A 23,372-nucleotide genomic window follows, 5' to 3' on the forward strand; every position below is an offset into this window, starting at 1 on the left:
AGGAGCCTCATTTCCCGCGGGTGCTCCAGGGATCACTCCACAACCCAGCATTTCTTCCTGGCCAGCCCCTTGCAAATTACCACCCAGATGTGAGACAGCCCGAGCGTGGTCTAGGCGGGGATGCTGTCCACCTCTCAATCCTTGATCTGCAATGGCCCAGGTGCAGTCAAGCTCTGGGACTTTCACCCTCAAGAGTGATGGAGCCTGTGGCTTCCGCCTTGTAAATCCGAGGTCCTGGGGTCCACCGTCCACAGTGGGCGAGGCTCCAGTCCTCTCTCTCTGGCCAACAGCTGCTGATTTCAGCTGCACACAGATCTGGAGGGTTTTGTTGACTGGGGCTTGACTTTGGGTTCAGATCACAGGGACATTTGCAAGTCACTCTGGCTGATAGACTCCAGGATTCACATGGCACAGTTCATGGAGACATATGTACACAGTCAGTGTCTAGCCGGGCACACACACCACAGCTAGGGGAGGCATGCTGTGCAGGGACAAGGATGCAGTCTGTCCCCAGACAGTGCAGTGGCTCTCCAATCAATCCATTTCTAGTAATTGCACTTAGTTTCCTGGTATTCAGGTCTCTGCCCCTCGGGCTCTTGAAGGTGCCACAGTGGGGACTTGGATGTGGCCCTGAGCTTGACAAATTCCCCATCATCCTTGCAGAGCTCCTACAGCTTGGCCCAGCCAGGACCCAGCCATAGATCCTAAATGCCTCCCGTTCAAGCTGTCGTGTCGTATCTGTGAATTCTGGTTTCAGTTTCTGGGCTTGGAATAGCTTGTTTTGCTGTTGAATTTTGGTTTGAGTGGGGTTGGGTTTGCCACAGGACTCAGTTTATTCCATAAGCTCTTTTTCTATCCTGGAAAATTAAAAGATAATTTGACATGACACAAGAACCAAGGGGGAGAATGGCTGGGGAAGCCCCTGGCTATCTGCCCTCACCTGTTCCCATCACTGTCCTGAACTCCCCAGCTGAGCCCACTGAGGGACCTTCCCCGACAATCCAGGGAGCGAGGAAATAGGGTTCAGATGGCCTGTCTCCCAACACCCACCCCCAACCCCCTATGGAAACCCCCACTCCCAGTCTGATCAGACCTGGGATCATTCCTTTATTTGCTGCACAAGCACGGCATGAGCATCAACCATGTGCCAAGCGCTGTCCTAGGACCAGGGCACAGAGGATCCAAGGAAGAGCCCTGTGTGCAGGGATTGGGCTCAGGGTATCCACAGTGTCAGGCAGGGACAGGTGTCAGAGCTCAGCCTGGGGGTCCAGGCGGCTAGTAGGCTGTGGGCATCCTCAGAATTCACAGGGCCCTCACCTGGGCTGGATTTAGCAGCGGAATTCTAGACTCTAGGGGCCCTGGCAGACCCCAGTCCATGGTGGACACTCAGAACAGGGAGAATGGGGGGAGGCCTGGGTGCCAAAGAAGGAACTCAGGATGAGACACACGCAGGGTCCAATGATCAGAGAAGGACCAGCTGCCGGGATGGCATCAAAACCAGGCCTGGGGTCCAGGGCAGGTGGTGGGGGAGAGGCAAGGAGCTTGGGCTCTTTACACAGGCTTCCTGGGCATTCTGTATGCAGGTCATGGACTTGCCCATCAGCCTCCTACTCCTGCAGACCCCTGATCCCAGAAGCCCACCCTGGTCTGGACCCTACGGTGAATTTACTGTCCCACAGGCAATAGAGAACACCCAAAACCGAAGCCAAAATAGAAAGAACCTTGGGGAAAAGCCACAACCGCCTTCTCAAGATAAAATACAACAGGGGGACAACCAGGTCCCCATTGTCCGATCCTATTCACAGAGAGCTCCCTGATCTTCCTCTCAGGGGTGGAACTCGCCAGTGACCCCCGGATGCCCCGGGGCCAGTGAGCCTGACCAGGGGCAATCTACCACAAGGCCACCTTCCATGGCACCTAAAGGAACGTTACAGTCAGAGCTGGGAGGAAATCTCCTTCTTAGAAAAATCATTTTTATCAGTGAAAATGAAAGGATACCAACCCGAGTTCCTGGCTCACTGACGTCATCAAGGCCACAGAATGAATGCTAGTGAGAAAAACAAAAAAAGGAACAAAAACTATAAAATAAGACCAAAAGAAAATGAGGGGGAAAAAAAGAAAAGAAAAAAAGATGTAAGATATGTAGTATGGAACTCAATGACAGCATTTCACAAGAACTACACCACTGGGGTTGGGTTTGGAAAGAGAAACAGGAAGTCAGTGGGCTGTAGGAGTGGATTTCACCTGAGAAACCCATCCTGTGGGATGTGTCACCCAGGGTGGGTTGTCCCTACACAGTCCCCAAACATCTGGCTAATTTAGACAGGGGAGATGTACACCATGGACCAGGGCTTTTTGGTGCAGAGGTGTGACTTTCTTGAAGGACCTGGCAGGACAGCATATATAGAGGAAGACCTCTCCAATAGTCATAGCTGATGGTCCCACCAAAGGCCAGGCATGACATGCGTACAAGGATCAAGGAAGATTCCACCCAGGTCACAGGTCATCCAGTCCGACCTGCGGACCAGCCCCTATATTGTCCCTGCCAGGGCCCACTCCCCCAAGAGATTCCACTGTTTAAAATCTTTTGTGCCATTTGATGAGTCTACTTTAAAAAGAAAAAAATTTGCAGAAAAAAATGGCTTTAAGGGAATGAAAAATTATACAGGTCTGTTTGAGAGTAGAGTTTTTTTCCCTTAGTTTATTTATTACTTGCTTTATTCAAAAAGAATTGCTGGGGATTAGGTGAAACATGTCTGAACATTATCCAGGGCTTTTGAAAAGAATTCATTATTTTTTTCCAAGTCAAGGTAATAGCTCCCATAAATTGTTATTGAAAAAATGAAAATCCAAACAGACAGCCACCAAATTTTAAACAAAATTTAGAATCATTGGCAGTTAGAGCTAGAAGGGGATTTAGAATCACCTAGCTCTTCATATTCTACATGAGGAAACTGAGGCCCGGGGTAGGGGAGGTCCTTGCCAAGACCAGCCTGTGGAGTATGGCAGGGACAGAGTTCCTGACCACTGACCATGGTGGCTGGAGTTATTTTTCTACCAGCCCAGGCCAGTAGTGCCCGCGGGGAAATCCTTGAAGTATCCTTGAGATCCCCTCAGCTCCTCAAAATAACCTTGGAAGTTGGGGAGGGGGGATGGCATGCAGCAGATGGGGACTCTAGGAATCTGCTTAAATTGAATTTCCATGGGATTTCCAGGGCGCCAACAGGAGAACTGGTCCAAATCCTCCAGCCATGACCCTCTGCTGCCCCGCTGCTGGTTGTGCAGGCTGGTAGGCCCCAGGGCTCCAGGTGCAGATGGGAAGATGCCAGGAAGGTGAATTAACCTGTGTAATAGCTGACTCTCAGGAGAGAAAGCTGGTGTACCATCTGAAGAGCTGTTCTGTCTCTTTGGGCCATTGTATTTGATTCCCTCTAGACAGAGCGGGCTGTCATCCCATTTGTAGATAGCCCTGAATCTGCTCTCTGGTGGCTTTCGTGAGTTTGGCCTCACTCTGTCCATGGAATGAGACGGCTTCCTCTCTCCAAAGGCCAGCCTCAGATACCTGAAGCCCAGAAATGCCCTTTCTCCATCTGCTTCCCCGGGGTGACGGCACATCACCCTTCAAGCTTCCTGGGGCACATTGTCCCCTACGGACCAGCCCGATGGGGTCAGAGCCCTTCACCTGTTCCCACATGTGAGCATACCTCTGCGATATAAAATGTGCAGTTGTAGGTTTTCTCTCTACTCATCTATTACTCATTCTGCAAGCATTTGATGATGCCCTATTCTGTGGCAAGAACTGTCTTGGATAAAGAGATGAATAAAAGCTAGTGGATGGACAGGAAGTGGTAAGTGCCCTGACAAAGATGCCGCATGTGTGGACTCATTTGTCCGTCTGGACCAACAACGTGTGGCGGGGGCACTGGTGTGACATCCCTGGAGACCCTGGGTATCACTTTCCAGCTGTGGGATCATCCACAAGTGTCTGAATCTTTCTCAGGCTCAACGTTCTCACTCTTAAAATGGTGATAGCCGTAGGGAGACAATGGGGCTGGGTGTCAGCCATACTTCCTGCTGGAGGGAGGAGACTTCTAAGAACGCTCACTGGTTTTTGGCATATATGTCGTTCAAGGTGAATGAGTCCAATGTCTGTGGCTGGTTTACGGCTCACAAAAGAAGGTGAGGTAGTGTCAGAGGGGTTCACCTGAAGGTCTTTGGTGGGAAAAAAAATAGACACCCTCCTCCTCCCTCACACAAAGTTGATCCCAGACTGTACTTTTCTTTTTTTTCTTTTTTTGTGGTACGCGGGCCTCTCACTGTTGTGGCCTCTCCCGTTGTGGAGCACAGGCTCCGGATGCGCAGGCTCAGCGGCCATGGCTCACGGGCCCAGCCGCTCCGCGGCATGTGGGATCTTCCCGGACCGGGGCACGAACCCGTGTCCCCTGCATCGGCAGGCGGACTCTCAACCACTGCACCACCAGGGAAGCCCCCGGACTGTGCTTTTCTTCCCTAGAAAAGTACTTGATGAGGCTATCTACTTCTTGGACTGCCAGTTTGGGGGACATGGGCAGAGAAGGGAGGGCTGGAGACAGAGCCCATTCCCTGGGTTTCATGAAACTGACAGGAGAAGAGAATATTCCAGGTGAACGACTCATGGAGAGAAGCCCAGGGGGTGGTCTGAGCTCACACCACTCACCTTTTCCTCCAGCTCTTTCAGATGTCGCTTCTGGACCTCCAGTTTATCCTCCAATTCTCGGATTCTCTGCAACACATTAAGTTCTGTATCAGAAAAAGTAACATTTCCAGGTTCAAACCTTACTCTTCGTCGTTTATCGTGGTGTGGCGTATAAGCAGTGACACATACAAATAATAAGTGGGCAGCTCGACATTTATACGTGAGCAGGCCTGTCTCTCCACGCCGTGAATCAAGACTGAGGGCTTCCCCAGCACCCAGGAGGCTCCCTCAGGCCCCCATGAGACTCTAGTCTGACCTCTGTCACTAAAAGTAGATTTTGCCTCTTCTTGAAATGCATCGTAATGGAATTATACAGCGCGTACTCTTTTCAAAACATAAACATCAAGACTAGACCAGGACACGGAGGTGCCTGGGGCAGGTTAAGAAAGATCACGGATTTGAAGCAGCACCAAATGACTTGTCCAAGATTCATTTAGCTGGAGCCTCAGAGCTGGTGCAGAGATGAGTGCCAGTGGTAGGCGTGGCTGTAGCGTCCACTCAGATTCTCAGAAGCGCACGTAGTGCTAGGTTTTAGGATGACAAACTGTCCCCATTTGCCTGGGACTTTCCTGGTTTTAGCACTGAACGTCCAGAGTCCTGAGAAACTCATCAGTCCCGGGGAGACAGGGACAGTTGGTCACCTGCCTGGCTCTGCGCCTGCCGAATGCCCCTGGGGGTGCACGCCAAGCCTCAGTGGTTTATCCATCTGTTCCTTCCAGTTCCACACAGCATCCCACCCAGGGGGTCTGGCAAGTACAGCCTTTTCCAGATTGTCATGTGTCCAGTAGCACTTCAATACCCCTCAAGGGCTGATACCCCCAGACAGCTGCTTAGCTGGCTACAGCCTTGCCAACCCTGAATGTACACGGAGACCTCACTCCTCTGGAGAACGCTGTCGGGCTGAAGGGCGGCGACTCAGGTCAGCCCGAATTAAGCGTGTGGACCATCATCAGTCCGGAGAAGCCTTCTGTCCAGATTCTCAAACTCAGATCGGCATCACCTGGAGGCCCTGCGGGTCCCAGGAGCCCTTCCCCAGGGTTTCTGACTCAGCAGTTCAGGGCGGGACCTGAGAAGCTGTATTCCTCACAGGTCCCCAGGTGATGCGGTTGCTGCTGGTCGGGGGACCTCACTCTGAGAACCACCGCTGTGGGCACATTCACCCACTCGGCCAATATGACTCAATATGCCCGGGGCCTCGAGTTTGTGGTCCCACCAGGTTCAGACAATGGTATTACGCAAATACATAGATGGTGCCCTGGATGAATACAGATGTCATGGAGAAAGTCGAGCAGAGGTAAGGAAGGAATGGGGTGCTATTTCATATGGGTGCTCAGGGAAGATCACACTTGAGCAGAGGTGAGGGGGTGTAAGGAGTTGAAGTGTGGGCTGGGGGGTCCAGAGGAAACACAAAACCCAGCCCGCTGTGGTTTTCCAGATGCCAAAAAGGGAAGGGAACTCCAGGCAGAAGGAATGTTGTGTGTGTGTGCAGGGAGCTGGGAGTGCAGAGGGGCAGAGCTCAGAGGGTCTGGAATGTCCCGATGAGGAACTTACAGATTTGGGGGTGTCATGGAGAACTCATGAAGGATTTCAAGTAAGGAAATAACGAGATTTTGATTCTGGAAAGATCACATTGGCAGCAAAACAGAAGATGGATTGGCACGGAAGAGAGATGAAAAATACTTCTGCTCTCAGATATGTGACCTTGGGCAAGTAGTTCAGCCTCTCTGGCCTTGGTTTCTTTATCTGTAACTTGGGGGTAATAGTGCTGCCCACATCTGATGATTTAGCAAGTGAATCTGTGCAAAGTACTTATAGCAAAGTCGGCAGAGAGTACCTGCTCTATAAAGGACAAGAAACCCAGTATGTTTCTAATTCTCTTCCACCTGAGGGAGACTGTGACCGCCCTCCAGAGACCCCCTTGCAAGGCGGGCAGGCAGAGAGCATCTGAGAATGAGCACAGAACTCGGCTAGACCCTTGCTTGGATCCCGGGTCCCCAATTTACCAGAGGGTGGACTTTGGAGAGTCATGTAATCAAATAATCTCTCTGTGTGGAACGCCTCTTCTGTAATAACTGCACAGTGACCCTGTAATCCTGGCGGTGAAATGGGGACCTGGGGGAAAGTGCCTTGCAAATCACAATGCCACGTGGAGGGAGGACAATGCTTTACAGCTTTCGAAGGATTTGCAAAAATCTCCCAGGAACAACTTCTGGGCTTTAAAAATCAGCCTGAGTCCATTTGTATCATTTTTTTAGATTCCAAATATAAGTGATATCATATGATATCTGTTTTTCTCGGACTGACTTAGTATGATAATCTCTAGGTTCATCCTTCTTGCTGCAAATGGCATTATTTCATTCTTTTTTATGGCTGAGTAATATTCCATTGTACATATGTACCACATCTTCTTTATCCATTCATCAGTTGATGGACATTTAGGCTGCTTCCATGTCTTGACTATTGTAAACAGTGCTTCTATGAATAGACACTGGGGTGCATGTATCTTTTCAAAGGATGGTTTTCTCTGGATATATGCCCAGGAGTGGGATTGCTGGATCATATGGTAGCTCTATTTTTAGTTTTTTTGAGGAACCTCCATACTGTTCTCCATAGTGGCTGTACAATTTACATTCCCACTAACAGTGCAGGAGGGTCCCCTTTTCTCCACACCCTCTCCAGCATTTACTGTTTGTAGACTTTTTAATGATGGCCATTCTGACCAGTGTGAGGTGATACCTCATTGTAGTTTTGATTTGCATTTCTCTAATAATTAGTGATGTTAAGCATCTTTTCATGTGCTTTTTGACCATCTGTATGTCTTCTTTGGAGAAATGTCTATTTAGATCTTCTGCCCATTTTTTGCACTTATTTACAAAAGAAACAGATTCACAGACTTTGAAAACAAACTTACGGTTACCAAAAGGGAAAGATGGGGGGGGGGATAAATTAGGAGTTTGGGATTAACATATACACACTAATATATATGTAATAGATCATCAACAAGGATCTACTGTATAGCACAGGGAACTCTACTCAATATTCTGTAATAACCTATATGGGAAAAGAATCTGAAAAAAATGGATATATGCATATGTATAATTGAATCACTTTGCTGTACACCTGAAACTAATACAACATTGTAAATCAACTATGCCCCAATATAAATTTTTTTTTAAAAAGATTAAGTGAAAAAAAAGTAAATAAATATTTTTATTTAAAAAAACTCAGCCTGAGAAGCTGATTCTCATTCTAGTCTTTCCTGAATTTTTTTAATAACTAGGGTCAGTCTCTCATCCAGGCATGGGAGGCTGGAAGGGGCAGTGCTTAAGAGCTTTGTCATCTCATGACATGGGTTCACATTCCAGTTCTGCTACTTCCTGGCTGTGTGACCTTGGGCAAGTTGCTTACCCTCTCTGAGAACTCACTCACCTCACCTGTGAAACTGCATCAATGGTTCCCACTCAGAGGGTTGGTGTGACCATCAGTGAACCAACATTTATGGAGCCCCTTCTATGTGCCATCACTGATCTGTCTCCCTGCACTGGAATATAAGCTTCATGAGAGCAAGTGCTCTATCCCCAGCACCTAGAACAGAGCCTGGTATGTAGATGTTAGAAAAATTGCAAATGAAAATGGTGTGACATGGAGCAGGAGAAGCTCGTGAGAGAGGCAGCCAGTGCATTTGTAGAGGTGAGCACAGGGCCCAGGGGCTCAGGGTGCAAGGCTAAGCAACCCAGACTTCATCTTCTGGGCACGGGGGAGCCAGGGAGGGTCTTTGGGGAGGGGTGGCGCTATGCCGTGTTAGGAAGGCTTCTGCGGTGCAGTGGATGGATTGGCAGGGAGGGGCAGTGAGGGGTGAGGGTGGTACTGCAATTGCTTGTGGTCCCAGCAGATATCTGTGGTGCAGGCCAGCTGGTGCTGGGGAGTAAAGCCTGGGGAGGGAGAGGACAAAGCAAGTTTATATGAGTGGATCGACTCCAATCTTCACGCCGGGAGAACATTTTGCAAATATGCAGAATCGTTCTGTTGGGAAAGGTACCATGGGCTGATTGATTTTTTTCCTGCACCCACTTTTCCCCTTACTTAATAGGGCTTGAAAACTGAAATGTCCGCTGGGGCCAGGCTGATGACGTCACATCACTGCATCCCATGGGCCAAATGCAGGCAAAACGGACAGGGGCCATCCAGGGCAAACTGGGACGCATTCTTCCCATCAACGCAGGCAGCTGGTGCTCCAGGCCGGGTCAGATGCAGCTCAGTGCTGCCAGAATGCCTGGCAGTGCTGTGCTGTGTTGTGTTGTGTGTGTGTTGTACTATGTTGTGTTGTGTGTGCTGTACTGTGTTGTGTTGTGTGTGTTGTGCTGTGTGTGCTGTGTTGTGTGTGCTGTGCTGTGTTCTGAAAGTTATGTGTTGTGCTGTGTTGTGTTGTGTGTGCCATATGTACTGTGTTGTGCATTGTGTGTGCTGTGCCGTGTTGTGTGTGCTGTGAGTTGTGTGTTATATTTACTGTGTTGTGCATTGTGTGTGCTGTGTGTTGTGCGTGCTGTGTTGTGCCTCTGTGCTGTGCTTGCACTCAGCATTGTTCTGGGCACTGGGACATGGCAGCTCCCCTGCCCTCAGAGCCTCGTGGGGAGACAGTCAGCAAAGACCAAGTAGTGAGAAGTGACAGGAAGAAAAGTCAATCAGGGGAGCAGCTGGTTAAGCAAGACCATGGGGCAGCCGCTCTCGGGTGACATTTGAGGAATGTGTCCCCAGCAGGGGGACAGCAGATGCAAGGCTGGATCTGGGCACAAGGGCTGGGGTGACACGGGGCCAGAGCGCACGCACCTGGGATCTTCTTCCAAGAATGAAGGGAAGACTTGGGGGGTTTTGGGCAGGGCCCATTCCTTCCTACCCTCAGGTGTACATGTCGAGGTCCCCCCCCACCAGCAGGTCTCTCCCTGGCTCCCAGCACCCCCCAACCCCCGTCACGGCCACCCTCTGCCCAGGGCCTGCCTCTGTGTTCACTATACCAGATGTGAGCTCTACAAGGCCAAGGGCATCTCACTCTCCCTCTTCCCAGTCCTGGAGCACAGCCTGGACTGCACTTGCCTGATCAGCATGTGCTGGGGACTCCAGCAGGGGTCTTGTTACTGTGAGTGACAGAACCTACAGTGGAGGCCAGGCTGGGTGGGAAAGGCCCAGGGCAGCGGGTAGGAGCTGACACCTGTCCAGGGCTTAATTCATGGTGGGTTCTCTTCCAAATGCTTCACAGAAATTGTCCATTGACCTCAACCCTTGAGATGTGTGCTGGCAGTGTCCCCATTCTGCAGATGACGTGTCCCCATTCTGCAGATGAGGACACCCACGAAAGGATCACAGAGCTGAAGTACCTTGTCTCAGGTTACGCTGGGCGGGGCCGGGGGGATTTGAATCCAGACCTGTCTGACCCAAGACCCTGTGCTACTAATGCCACATCGTAGCTCTCCATTCGAAGCTTTAAAATGCTGTTTTTTATGTTCCTGGAGGGAAAAAAAATCACTGGGATGCACGTTTGAAATTCTCAGGCTCCTAACGCCCTTCTCCCATTGGAAATGTGGCTTCTTCAAAATTATTTTTTTTTAATGCCAGATTTCTGGAGACTCTATCAAATTCAGGACAAACACTTGCCAAAAACAAGTAGTAAACCTCAGGGAATTAGTATGACGTGAACTCAGAACTGGCCCCTAGCGCAATGGCCACTGCTTCCTAAAGGTGGGTTGGCCTTAATCAAGTTGTTTTGGCCCCTGGGCCTCTGTTTCCCATCAATTAAACTGGGTCAAACACTTAGATAGCCAAGAGTTTTACAAGTCATGTGATACTCTACAAACTGGGGTTTTAACAATGTTCATTACAACTATTGTTTCGGGTTGATGGTCTCTTTTAAAAATGCTGTATGTGGTGGGAACTGCTTTTGAAAACTACAGCTGATGAACAATGTAAACATTTTCTCCAGCATAATAAGCCTGTTCCCACCTCAGGGGCTTTGTACTTGCTGTTCTCTCTTCAAATAGCTGAATGGCTCACCTCTCACATCATTTTAGCCTCAAGTCTCACCGTTTCTGATATCTACAGGCATGTTGCCTGTTTCCCCTCAGTGAGATATGAAAAGACACCCCCCAGGAAAGCAGGAACTTTGCCCACTGCTCCATCTCCAGCGGCCAGACCTGTGCCCAGCACATGATTGGTGCCCAGTGATACGCTGTTGAATGAAAGCTCGAGACAGGAGGGTGTCTCTGTCCCCAGCATCACGCTGTCACGGGGCTGGTTGTAAGGAAAGTCTCTCTACCCAGGCATCACCTGGATGAACCAAATCCAGCCCATTCCTTTAAAGGAGACACCCAGTAAAACAGATGTACTCTGAACTCTGAGCATCTTTTGCAAAGGCCCTGAGATGCTGGCTGGGGCTCCTGCTTCCTGCTGCTATTACACGTGTGATGCTGGGCTGGGAGAGGGGGAAGCAAGAATCTGTGAACGTCATGGCACCATCGGTTACATCTGTGCCACACTGGGAGAGTTTGGCCAAGCATTTCTGCCTACAGGGTGACACAGGACCCTTAAGACAAAGCCTGGAGCTAGAGCTATTCCGAGCCACCCACGAAGAACAGGAGGCCAGGAGGGCGTAGCCTTGCTGCCAGTTCCGGAGCTGAGCCCGGAGAAGGGAGGAGGTGGAACCTTTCCCCTGGATTCTGTGGCATGATGTGATGGAGGAGGGGCTCACCTGAGCGGAGTCAGGGAAGAAGGCATGAGAACTCATTTCCTTACAAAGCCAAAAATGTAACGGGAAACCTGCTATGGACTGAATTGTGACCTCTCTAAATTCTTATGTTGAAGCCCTAATAAGGTCATAGGTGGGACCCTAATCTGGTAGGATTGGTGGTCTTATAAGAAAAGGACAATCTTTCTCCCTCCCATCTTTGCCCCAATCTGCCCCCCGCATCCCCCTTGCCATGTGGGGTCACAGAGAGAAGGTGGCCGTCTGCAAACCAGGAAGAGAGCCTTCCCCAGCAACCCAATCAGCCAGGCCTTGATTTTGGTCATCTGGCCTCTGTTGTTTAAGCCATGCAGTCTGTAGTATTTTGTTATGGCAGCCCAAGTAAACTAATACAGACACTTACACCCCTCTCTAACTCACAGCCATGTATCTCTCAGACTAACTAGCATTTAACAACTTAACTTGCACAGAAATCTCCTGGGAACCTTGTAGACACAGAATCCTATTCAGTAGGTCTGGGGTGGGCCCTGAGAGTCTGCATTTCTAAGAGCTCCCAGGAGATGCTCCATGGACCACACTTTGAGTAGCCAGGGTGGACAGAACAGAACGCGGCCTCGGGTGTCAACATCCACGTTTGTAATTATATAAAGAGGGTCCTCCTTTTACTAGACACCTCCCAGGCACCAGGCGCTCACTAACTGATTTGCATGTCCTACCTCACTAAGGCCTCAGAGTGCTATATCATCTGTCATTGGTATTGGCTGACAGACACCTGTCAGTGCATATTAATGAGAGTGAGGGCATTTTCGGTGGGAGGAAGGGTATCTACCATTTACCCTCAGCAGAATTCTCAACTGATTTGAAAATGTTCCAGAGATAAAGGAAAAGCAGCTCCCAGCCCTGGGTCACGCTCTTAGTCAACGTTCCCCATGCTTAGGTACATGCTATTTACTAGGTGGGTCAAGAGAAATGAAAAGGAAGTGATTGGTCCCATACGATCTTACACAAACACTCCAAAACACTTGTATTTGAAATGATTTTCTTCTTTAAGGGAGACTAGTCCTCAATCGACCACACAGCCAGCATGGCTCGCTTTCTGCTGCTTTTTTTTTAATCACCTGAGTCCCTTTTTCTCTTCGTATGTGGGACATGGTGCTTTTCAGGGAGTCACGGCCACATGTGGCATTGCCCTTTGGGTTTAGGGTGTGCTCACTGGCCCCTCCATCACACTTTCTGGACTTAGACTGTAACCAGCACCTTCGTGAGATCTGGATCCTCAGGTGGGTAATGACTTTTTGGTTCAAATACACAAATGCTCTGCTTTGAGCTGGATTTGCTGAACATGAAATCAACCCCTTCATTCACACTCAGTTGGCAAGTCCTGCAAACGACACCCAGTGCTGGGCATTAGCTAATCCAGCATCCAGCTCTTAGCCTGGTCTGGTCCTGGTCCTGCTACACCTACTCACAGCCTACACTTGGCAATAATAACGCTGCCTACACTTACTGAGAGCACTTTCCATGTAATAGTTCACTTAAACCTTACAGCATCCCAGTGAGTAGGCATTATTACCATCTCAGGAAAGTGAGACCCAGAGAGGTTAAGTCACTTGTCCAAAGCCACACAGCCAATAAGTGGGAAAACGGTTCAAAGCCAGGCTGTCTTGTCCCAGGGTCTGTTTTTTAAACCACTGCTACTCCAGCTGACCACCCCTGCTCTGCTGCTGCCTGAAACACTGCTCCCCCAATGGCCACCTGGCTTCTTCCTATTTACCTTCAAAACCTGGCTCAGCTGAGCCCTCCATCGGGACCTTCACAGCTTGCCCTGGGAAGGGACCTCCCCATACCCCCAGCACTCTGTGTGCACCGACTGAAGAGCCCCAGTCATGCTAGATGCTCGGGATCTGTCCCGCTGGGGTGCAGCCACCTCAGGGGACTTTTCACTAGCGATGTGACCATAACAGAGATGGTTCAGTGACAGTGTCCTTGTCACACCCCCTCCATGCTTTTCCCTTCTCTCCCCTCCATCTCCATCCTCTCCCTCCTGGTGTCCCCAGCATTTCTAGCATGTGCCAGACATCATACCAGCTCAGGAGCTATGCCCATCGGAGCCAGGTCACTCGGGAGCTGGCGAGCAGATCACACTGGCACAGACGGGGCAGTGCGGGAGCCCAGGTGGAGGGTCGTGGGGGATGCCCGAAGTCCTCTCGCCCAAATCAAGTGTGGAATGAAGAGTTCGCCGTCATAACCTCCAGTTACCCTTTCCCCCTTCATCACGGTCCTTTCAGTCCTCAACCGAATGCAGTCGGCTGTGCCCCCCACACCCCTTCCAAACCCACCAGGGATCTTGGCTTCTCAGTCCTAATGGGGGCTTCTGCTGCTTCGGACACAGCTCTCTACCTGCTCCTTCTTCCAATTCTCTGTCTCTGTCTCTCTCCTTCTGTGACACCGACCCCCACTGGTTATCTAGATCCTTCCTCACAGACAGGATTCCTTATGAGCTGTGTGACCTTGAGGCACGTGAGTAAACCTTCCTGAGCCTCAGTTTTCTCACCAGGAAAATGGACATAATCATCCCACCTGCAGGAGTGCTGTGAGGTAAAGGATCTAAAACAGTGCGTGCCCAATGCATGCCAGAGCGACTGCTGCATCCTCATCTTTGTCCCCCTCACGAGTCCCGGGAAGCTGGTCCCCGTGCGCTCGGCAGCACATGACGTTCGCACAGGACCCCAAACACATTTAGGAATACAGAGGTAACAACTAATACAGCCTACAGGTCCAGTCCTCAAAGTAGCCGTCATCACAAGATCAGCCCCAAAGCAAACCGTCCAGCCCACGCCTCCTGGTTACAAGAACCTGAGTTTAAACAGAACACAAATGCTGGAGGAAGAGGGGACGCCTTGCTTTGGTTTGTGTTACCATTTAGCTGGGGCGGGGACTGTGTTGTTTAAGTGTGTGATTAGAAACAGTTGGCGGTATAGTGGGCCCGAGAGCCCCGCGTCTCCCCATCACTGAGGATTCACCTGTGGGCTATGAGGGCGTCCATGGGAAGACCTCTCTGCTTCACGGAAACTTGATTTCCTGCTAGCTCTCCATCGACTGTGCCCGTCAGAGGTGTCAGTGTGCCGACAGGGGACAGGAGGGGTGGAGGAGCGGGGATGGTGGCCAATGGTGGCCAGTGGCGCCCAGCTGGGCCCCTGCCCCTACCTGCTGGGCCTGCTGCAGCAGCTCCATGCGCTCCCGCAAGATCTGGCTGTCAAACTCCCGGCTCTGCCGCAGGATCTGCCTGCGCAGCTTCTCCACGGCGGCCTGCAGGTCCTCCCGCTGGCCCTCGCTCAGCGCCTCGCTGGCCCGCCGCCCCGGCTCCTGCTGCAGTGCATCGTACAGCGTGGCCTCCAGCTCCTGGATTTTCTGAGCGGCCCAAATCACACAGACAGTGGGAGGTCACAGGTGGGTGGACGGGAACCCCTAGGACACTGCAGCCGAGCGAGGCCCAGCTGGGGGATCTTGGGCAGGGAGGGGAGGCATGCAGGGGCCGAGCAGAGCGGCCAGCGGCCTCGGGGGTGGCCATGGGGGCAAGGGAGCCCCTTTCAGCCCTGTGCACGCGGTTTTGAGAACACTTCTTAACTCTGTTCAATCAGGACACCGTGCTCTGTACAGGAGGGGACTAGGGCAATAAGAAGAAATAGTCATAACCGCCCCTTAAGATGTGTGATTCAAAGAGAGGTTTGACTCAACTGGCCTTTATTTTTGTCTTTGGCTTCCAATTTACTGCCCCCAGCTTGGGAACAAATCTCGCCTTTTATCTCGAGTAGCGTGGAAAATGTGTCCCAAATGGCACGCACTTGGCATTCAGCTGCCTAGTTAGAAAAGCAATTTCAACCCCAAGCAAATGGGGACAGTGTCCTCATTGCTCTCTCCTCCCCCTGAAAAGCAAGACACCCCTGGTTAGCAGAGCACATGAGAGACTAGTAGCCAGGGGAGGAGATCCTTGTGAAAGCTCAGAGTTTTCATCATGAGAGGAAGTTATTTCTTTTCAGCCTCACGGCGAGACACTTAAATACATTCACCTCATGGGAATATCTAGGGACAGAAGAGAGAAGTATCTCCTTCTCTGCCATCCTAAATCCCCGCCCACGTCCCTTGCTAGGAACAGCTCTTTCTCTTCCAAAGACGCTATAGACCAATCACCCATTTTAATGGTAATTGCTATGAAGACGCAGGAGGAGGTTTGAAGCAGTGGGTCCACACGGGTGGCCCTCTGTGCCTGTGGCCACCTGCTCCTGCAGCCTCCCCGGCTTCAGCATGGCTGTGCTAACCTCCCCCGCAAGGGAATTCCAGGCCCATCAGACCGATCTTAGCCAGCAGGCATCAAATTCCCCTGTCCGGACCCTAGTCGTCGCCCCTGGGAAACTAGAAGGTGGGAATCTGTCCACTGACACAGCCAAGGGATCCACGTGGAGCCGGAGCTTGCCTGTGCCTGCTGGCCGCCCCCTCCCCCTGCAGCAGCTGGGCTCCTAGGAGACCCACATGTGGCCAGCTTCCAGCCAGGACCCCACCATCCAATTCTGGAAGCTCCACTGTGGCCTTGCACCATCTCACTCAGCTCAACGACAAAGGAACACAGGTGTGACTTTGGCACCTGCTGTCCTCCCTTCTGCCCGCGGCCACGGCACTGCCACCCTCTGGGGACTTTTCTTCCCTGACCGTTCAGATCAGCTGAGCGCTGATCACAGCTCCAATCTCGTCATGTGCCCGAAAGCCCACTTGAGGCTTTGGAATATTCTTTGGGTAAGAATGTCATTTCTACCCGGTGGCAGGATCAGCATGCCCAGGGGCCTCCTCTGTGGAACCTGGACTCAGGGTCCCCAAGGGCCTTTCTGCACATGGCACTTAGAGAGCCAAAGGCGGACACCAAGTTTTCCAAAGTGCGTTGGGAAACACCAGTCTTGCAAGATGTCCCTTGAAAGAGGGCCCCAAGAACCACTGAACTTGGACATGGCTTGCTCTGTTCCTCTTGAAGTCTCAGCCCATCCTTTAGGACCCAAGAAGTCCTCAGAGTTTTCCAAACTTACTCTCCGGCAGCCTCTCCCTCCTTTTGGGGCCATGCGTTTCTACGTTATCTCCTGAAATCATATTCCTCAGAACTTTCTGGGGAAGGCCAGGGAAGGACAGAGGTGGTGTATAGTGCAACGGCAAAGGGCGCTTGCAAAAGGACGGAGAATGGACAGAATCAAGGAAAACCCAAAAAAGTGAAAGAGGGAAGAAAAGGATGAGTATGTTTTCATTTCTAAATTGCCCTTAACAGCACGTGCCCAGAAGTAAGAACCGAATGGGAAAATGCCACTTCTTGGTGAGGCTCAAACCGTCCTGACCTTCTCCATCTGCTGCCCCCTGCCCTGGGGATTCAAGCCTCAGAGCCTGGATACAAAGGCTCGAGGGTCGCAGCGAGGTGGACCAGCCTTCACGTCCAGAATCTCCCACCTGTGCTAAGCCCAGCGTCCTACTCTCTGTCTTCATGGAGACGGGGACTTTTAGTCATTGATTCTGCATTGCTTAGGTACAAACCCACTTTGTAAAATGATGTTAGCTACAAATGACCTGAGCAAAGCCTTGCTCCAGACTCTATATACTCACTGCTTCTTCCTGCAAGAGCGATGTTGAACTCCAAGTGCGCTCTGCTGTGGGGACATCCTGGAAATGCCCCCTCAAAGCCATATGAACCTGAGCATGGTCCCACCTCATGTTCATCACCAGTAAGTCCAGAACCAGTTCTGTGACCCAGGCGCAATGCTGCACAGGACCTCACAACAAGTAATTCTTGTTCTGATCATCACCCACCCTCCACTCATGGCTTTACCTTTGTTCCTCTGTGACTGTCTCTTTTTGCTATTTACGGGAAAACTTGCTCTGGGCTTTAAGCATAAATAAATATTAATAAGAAATATTAATAAGCAGAAAGTTTCTTTTCCTTCATCTCAAATGATTACTAGAACTGAATAAGTATGCCCAAAGAAACCACCAAGCTAACTAAATGCTTTTGAAAAATCATGACTGATTTGGAAAAAGTGACAATTTATCTGTATGGTCATTCGGGTTGAAACCAGTCGAAATGTGGAGATGGCATCGGTATCGTGCCACGTGGCATTTCAAGGACCCCAAATGTGCCGTCAGCCCCAAAAGGAAGAGCAGCCTGTAATGCTGAGTCTAAAGAATCAGAACATGCAACCCACTTCCGGTCCTACCAGGTAAGCCTGGTCGAGGGCTTGCTTCCGGTAGTCTAGCTCCTCCTCCAGGTAGCCCTTCTGCCTGCTGAATAGGTCCTGAAAAAGAGCAGGTGCCCAAGGTCAAGGTCAGTGTGAGAACCCATCACCGGGCAGCTCTTCAGAGCCAACCTTCTCACATTTGATGGACAGTGACGGTCCCACCGAGTTGGGGACCTGCCAGGCGCTTGGGTGAGAAGGGATGTCAGGTCTGCCCTGCTTGCTCCTGCGTGAATCCCCAGCAGGAGCCTCGCTGGCCCAGGAGCCTTGATCAAGCCTGTCCCAACTCCTCCCAGCTTCCTTCCTCTCAGGTGTCTGACCTGGTTCCCATGCCCCGGGCTACAGGAATCCTTCTCGATTCCTCTTGTCACATCCCGGGGGACCCTGGATGCGGCTGGTTCTCAGATGTGGCTCTTCCTCCCCACACCAGTGGCATCACCCTCCTCCTGATTACTCTCCCTGCTGCACGCATCCTCCCCACTCTCTGGTCACTCAGTCCCTGAAAGCGTGATCTCTCCGAAACCCAAATCTCTTTTTTATTACTGATCGGAGGGTTTCAGGTTTAGAGCTCAGCAGTTGCAGCCACTTGATTTTATAGAGGAGGAAACAGAGGGCCAGAGAGGACCAGTGCCTTGCCCTAGATGCCACAGTTCACTGGTGACAGAGGTGGGACTAGACACCCAGGCCTGGTGATTCAGCCCAGGGCTCTTCCCGCCCAACACGCTGCTTCCAGGCCTTAGGCTCTTCCTTGGTCCTTCCCCTCTCATTTCTACTTAGAAAACTCGATTTGGTCTTTGAAGGCTCAAGAACCATCTCTCCTGGGAAGACTTCTCTGACATCCCCAGGGTGGGGAAGATGGATCCCGCTGTACACTCACTGCACCTGGTGAAGAGCTGGCATCACTGTTTATCAGGTACCGCGTGTGCCAAGCACAGCGTGAAAACGGGCCATGTGTCCAGTATCTCTCATCCCTATGGCCCAGCGAGGCGGAGATAGGAAACCCCATTAGCAATGAGGAAGCAAAGTCCAGTGTGTCTCTCCCAAACTCATGGCCAAGAAGGGGCAAGTGAAGCCTGGAGCTCCACCTTGGTGTGTCTGAGCCCCTGGTCCATGTGCCCCCCTACCACCAAAGTGCCTCCCCTAATGTTCCCACACGACGCTGCCGCTGCCAGCTCCCGCGCATACACCCCCAAGGGCTTGCAGGCTAGACAAGGCAGGGACCCCGCTATTCATTACTGAACCCCTAATCCTGACATAGTGTCCAGGAGAGCAGAGGCTCCAAAAATATGTATCAAGTGAATAACTGAGTGAATGGATGATACTTAACAGAACAGCCACGAGAGCAAAAGCAAAATTTAGCAATGCATTGCAAATCAATACGAAACACACGCCAAGCCTTCCTGGGAAGCGAATTCTCTGAGCTGCCAACCCCCCTCCCTCCTAGGGGGTTGCATTTCTTACCTTCTCTTTCTCCAAGTCTAGCATCTTCTGGGTCAGGGCCGCCTCCGTTCCCTCTATTTGCTTCAGCCACTGGAAAACAGCAGGGACAGAGTGCGCAGCTGGTGAGAACAAGAGCTCCCTGGGGGCCGTCCTCCAAGAGGAGGCTCCTGGCCCGGAGAGGGTCCCCATCATGTCCCAAGGTGGTCCTCGAAATGGAATTTCAAAGTCCATCCCGATGTTTCAGCTTCGACAGATGTTAGCACAGGGATCGTGGGTACACACACGTGCGTACGTGCATGCAGGTAGGTGTGGGGTGTGAGCCCAGGCAAGCCTGGAAGTGGGGGAGATTGTGGGTGTGCGTGGTGGATACATGGGGAAGGCTGCGAGTGTGTGCCCTGGGATCCCCGCAGCCGGGCGGGCGAGCCTCCCTGGGTTCTACCCTGCCGAGCGCTGTGCTGGCGGCTTCACGCCTGGGACCTCGTCCGGCCCCCTCATGACCACCCCATGGAGAAGGCAGCATCTCCCCATTTAGCAGGTGAAGACATGGCAGCTGAGTTAAGTCACTTGTCCAAGGTCACACAGGTGAGAAGTGGGGATTTCGAACCCAGCCTGCGGGACTGCACCCCTGCAGCCACTGGGGCGTTTCTGAGCAGCTGGGGGCACCACGGGGTGCAGGCGTGAAAGGGGGTCTGGCCGTGCAGGGTGTGAGGGCCTGAGAGCACGGGCGGGGGCACCTGCCATGGGCTGGTGATGGGGGTCCGTCTGCCTGTTCTCAGGTCTGGGAGGGGGTGAGCAGGAGGCGAGCCGCCGTTCCGCAGGTGTAGGCACGTGGGTGTCTCTTTACGAGGAGCCCACCTGAGACACAGTGGGAGGTCCACACACCTGGCTAATGCCCTGTGGGGACGTTTTAGGTTTTAGGGGTGTCAGTTTGACAACATGTATAAATGTGTATATTCAACCTCCTCGTTGCTAAAGCCATCGGACGACCTCCCTGCCATGGGCCTGCCTGCTGCCCACCTGTGGACGCGCCCCTTCCTGACGGCCCAGACCCTTCCTCCTCCTCCTCTGGCTGCGGCTGCCCGTCCTGGACTCTTGGCGCCCTTTTCAAAGGCCCCACCCTTGCCCACCCCCTCTCCTCAGCACTCCCCTGGGGGTTCCACCCTCCCCTATGCTCTCTCCCTCTCTGAAATGTCCCCCTCCAGCCCAGATCTGCCCCCCACACCCTGATGCCTCAAGCTCCCTGAGAAAGGGCTTCCCTCGAATGGGAAGAGCCCCAGCTCACCTTGACTGGGGAACTGGGAGCAGCCACGGCTCCTCCCCCTTCACTTCCCAAACGTTGGTTCTACCCCCTCCCGTTTCAAAACCCCACCCACCACACTCCACAACCACCACCCAGCACAGGCCCCCTCTCAGCCCTCAGGCTCATGTCGGACCCCAAATCCCCTTCTGCCTACCAGCCAGCGTGTTCTCTCCAAACACTTAGCATCTCTCATGGACCTTCCCTGCTCCCACTGAAAGCCTCCCCAAGGAGATCCCATCGCTCCTGACAATGGCTGGGGGACCAGCCATGCCTTCCCTCACCTCAGGGCCTTTGCACATGCTGCTCTCTCTGCCTGGAACATCACCACCTCTCCCATCCCCAGCTTCAGCCCCAGGCCTTTTTACCTACTCAGCCTCTGGACCTGAGTTAGCTGTCGCCTCCTCCAGGAAGCCTGCCCGGCTTCCTGAGTCTGTGGGGCCTGGTGCCCTCCATGGATCCCCTGTCACAGCACTCACCTGACAGATTGCTGTTTCCCTTTTCCCACGACATGGGATGTGTTCTGTTAAATTTCCTTACCCTGCACAGGGCCTGGCGTGAGGCAAGCACCTAATAGACGTTTGCTTAGGGAAGGAGGATGCAGGGGTCTGGAGGTCTGTGGGGTGTGTTCTGGCTCCATAGTGGGAACGAACAAGCCTAGATAAAGCTCCGCCCACAGAGCCTCCCCGCTAAAGTCCATGTTAGCATGGCCCCCAAGAGCGGCCCCAGAGCCAGCCGCAGAAGCAGGCACCCAATGCAGCATTGCTTTAGACGGTGCTGAGCCGGTGTGCAATGTCTTAGAAACAGGTAAGCATATTTTTGACAAGGAATGAAAAATATTTCGTTTTTTACTATCCTAATGCAAGCAGTCATAAAATGAATAAAATAAAATGGAAAAAAAATTCCAGTTTTGAATCACTACAAGCTGCTCTTAGGTTTTGTAGAACAAAATGTCCAGTTTTTTCTCATTGTTAAAAAACAAAGATTTGACAGGCATATTATGCACATAAAGAAAAATCTTGACAGGTCCTCTTCAGCCACCGGGAGAGTAAAGTGAGAACAGAAAATGCTGGCCCTGGGCCTCCTGGGCGTGTGAGGGCATGGATTTCTTATCAGAGTCCGGCCAGATGTCTATGGGGCCTCGCTCTGGGGTGAGAACCTGGGGAGTGGAGACAGGGTGCCTGCCTGCCCCCAAACCCTCAGGGAGAAGTGAGTCAGCCCACAGGGCACGGGAAGAGGACTCTCGTGGGAGGTGTGGCTGGTGCACCTCCGCCCCAACTGGCACTTTGCCCACAGGTGCAGGACCCTGATCTCAGAGCTGGGGAATGGGGAACCTCCCCCCTCTAACCCTCAACCCTCCCTTCAGAGAAGGGTCCTAAGGCCTTGACGCTGGGCCAACTATTAGAAAGCTTGCCTGTGGCCTAAGCTGCCTCTTCTCATCTGTTGTTACCAGTGAGAGCGTGGATTTTTGAAAACTTCCATCTTTCTGATTGATCTTGAACTCGAGGGAGCAGAGGCATGACTTGTGATCACTTGTAAGTCCCCCTGACGCCCCATGTTCTCTGCTCAGCATGTGTGCTGTGTGTTTGGGTTGAGGCAGCAAGGCGACGTCCCCAATCTTGGACTCCGCTAACCAGAGGCGGGTCTGGAGGGCGCTGAGATGGGTCGGCATGTGTTTCTGTGAACCTTCCAGACAGAGCAGGGCTTCCCCAGGTGGTGATGGGAGGAGGGCAAGCGCCCAGGGCAAGATGCCATTTGCAGCAAGAATGCCAAGGGACATGCGAACTAGTTTGAGTCGCACTTCGTGACTCAAAGGAGTCTTGAAAGGAGCCTTGTGCTCCTAAGTAGAAAATGGAAGTGGACCTCAGTACCGCCAGTCAGATACCAGTACTGAATCGCAATTTTTTAAATGAGGTGTAACTTGGTTGAGGGGGGTTGACTGAGGACGTCGCAGGGGCCTCTGAGCCCCACTGCGAGATTTTCTTCGCACCCATCAGCCCCGGGGTGACCAACTCGCCCCCGTTTGCCTGGAACTGTCCCCGTTTCGGCACTGAAAGTCCCATGCATCCTGGGGAAACCGGACAGTCGGACACCCTGGCTGTCCTGTAGGTGCTCCCAGGGGAGTCCCGTTGACCCACTTTTCTTCCGGGGGTGCACTCGGCACTGAGTTCTCTCCACGGGGGAGACACAGCACCTCCCGAACACTGGGCCTTCAATCACAGACATGCGGCAGAGCTAGTGTCCCTGAGGATATGAGGCAACACCAGTCTAAGTCCAGTCCCCACAGACTGTCCCAAATGGGGAACTGGGCCCCTCTCACCTGGTCCAGAGTCGGGCCTCTAAAGGCCAGCGCTGGGCACCGCCTCTCCTGCCACCACCCTTGTGGGATTTCGGGAGGAGCTGGCAGGCCAGGGCAGCAGAGCGTAGCGCCAGCCAGCCAGCTTGGCAGGGCTCTGTGGTCATTGGCAGACAGGCAGCAGCCGGCAGGGGCTGGTACAGGTGGGCACGGGGTGGGCGACAGGGTGAAAGCAGACAGCAGCCGCATGCCAGGCAGGCCCCGTGTCCTCTGTGTCCAGGGACCCGTGCTGCTAACCTTGCACAGTTGTGGAGAAGAAGAGGAGCCCTGAAAGCCTGAGCTGGGGCCAAGGCCGTGGGTCTGGAACCTGGTGTGGGGAGGAGAGTGTCGGGAAGGGCCCGGGGCGGGAGAACTCGGTAACTGGCAGAGGGCTGGGGATTCCCGACAGTCTGCCCCCCTCCAGGAGTCTCTGGGGGCAGGAGAGAGGGAGAGCCCCCTCCCCAGGACCACTGCCCCAGCCCCACCCCGAGTCCCTGGCAGTCGCTGCTCTTTGCTCACTGACCACAACCATCGCTCAAACACCTCTCAGTCCCCAGCCTTGCCCCAGG

The 23,372-nt window shown here is 52.4% G+C and overlaps 1 protein-coding gene across 1 annotated transcript; it reads right to left on the reverse strand.

Moving 5' to 3' along the window:
- Positions 1–134: 134 nt before the first annotated feature.
- Positions 135–19,402, reverse strand: LOC113619257 (janus kinase and microtubule-interacting protein 2-like). Its single transcript, XM_027104041.1, has 5 exons — positions 19,193–19,402; positions 17,714–17,791; positions 14,676–14,879; positions 4,697–4,762; positions 135–146 (listed from the first exon to the last, which is right to left on the reverse strand). The coding sequence occupies exons 1-5, from the start codon at positions 19,400–19,402 to the stop codon at positions 135–137; spliced, it is 570 nt and encodes a 189-aa protein (XP_026959842.1).
- Positions 19,403–23,372: the final 3,970 nt, after the last annotated feature.

Source organism: Aethalodelphis obliquidens, unplaced genomic scaffold (genome assembly GCF_003676395.1).
Source record: "Aethalodelphis obliquidens isolate GAN/ISIS:26980383/991018 unplaced genomic scaffold, ASM367639v1 scaffold6, whole genome shotgun sequence".
Classification (NCBI taxonomy): domain Eukaryota; kingdom Metazoa; phylum Chordata; class Mammalia; order Artiodactyla; family Delphinidae; genus Aethalodelphis; species Aethalodelphis obliquidens.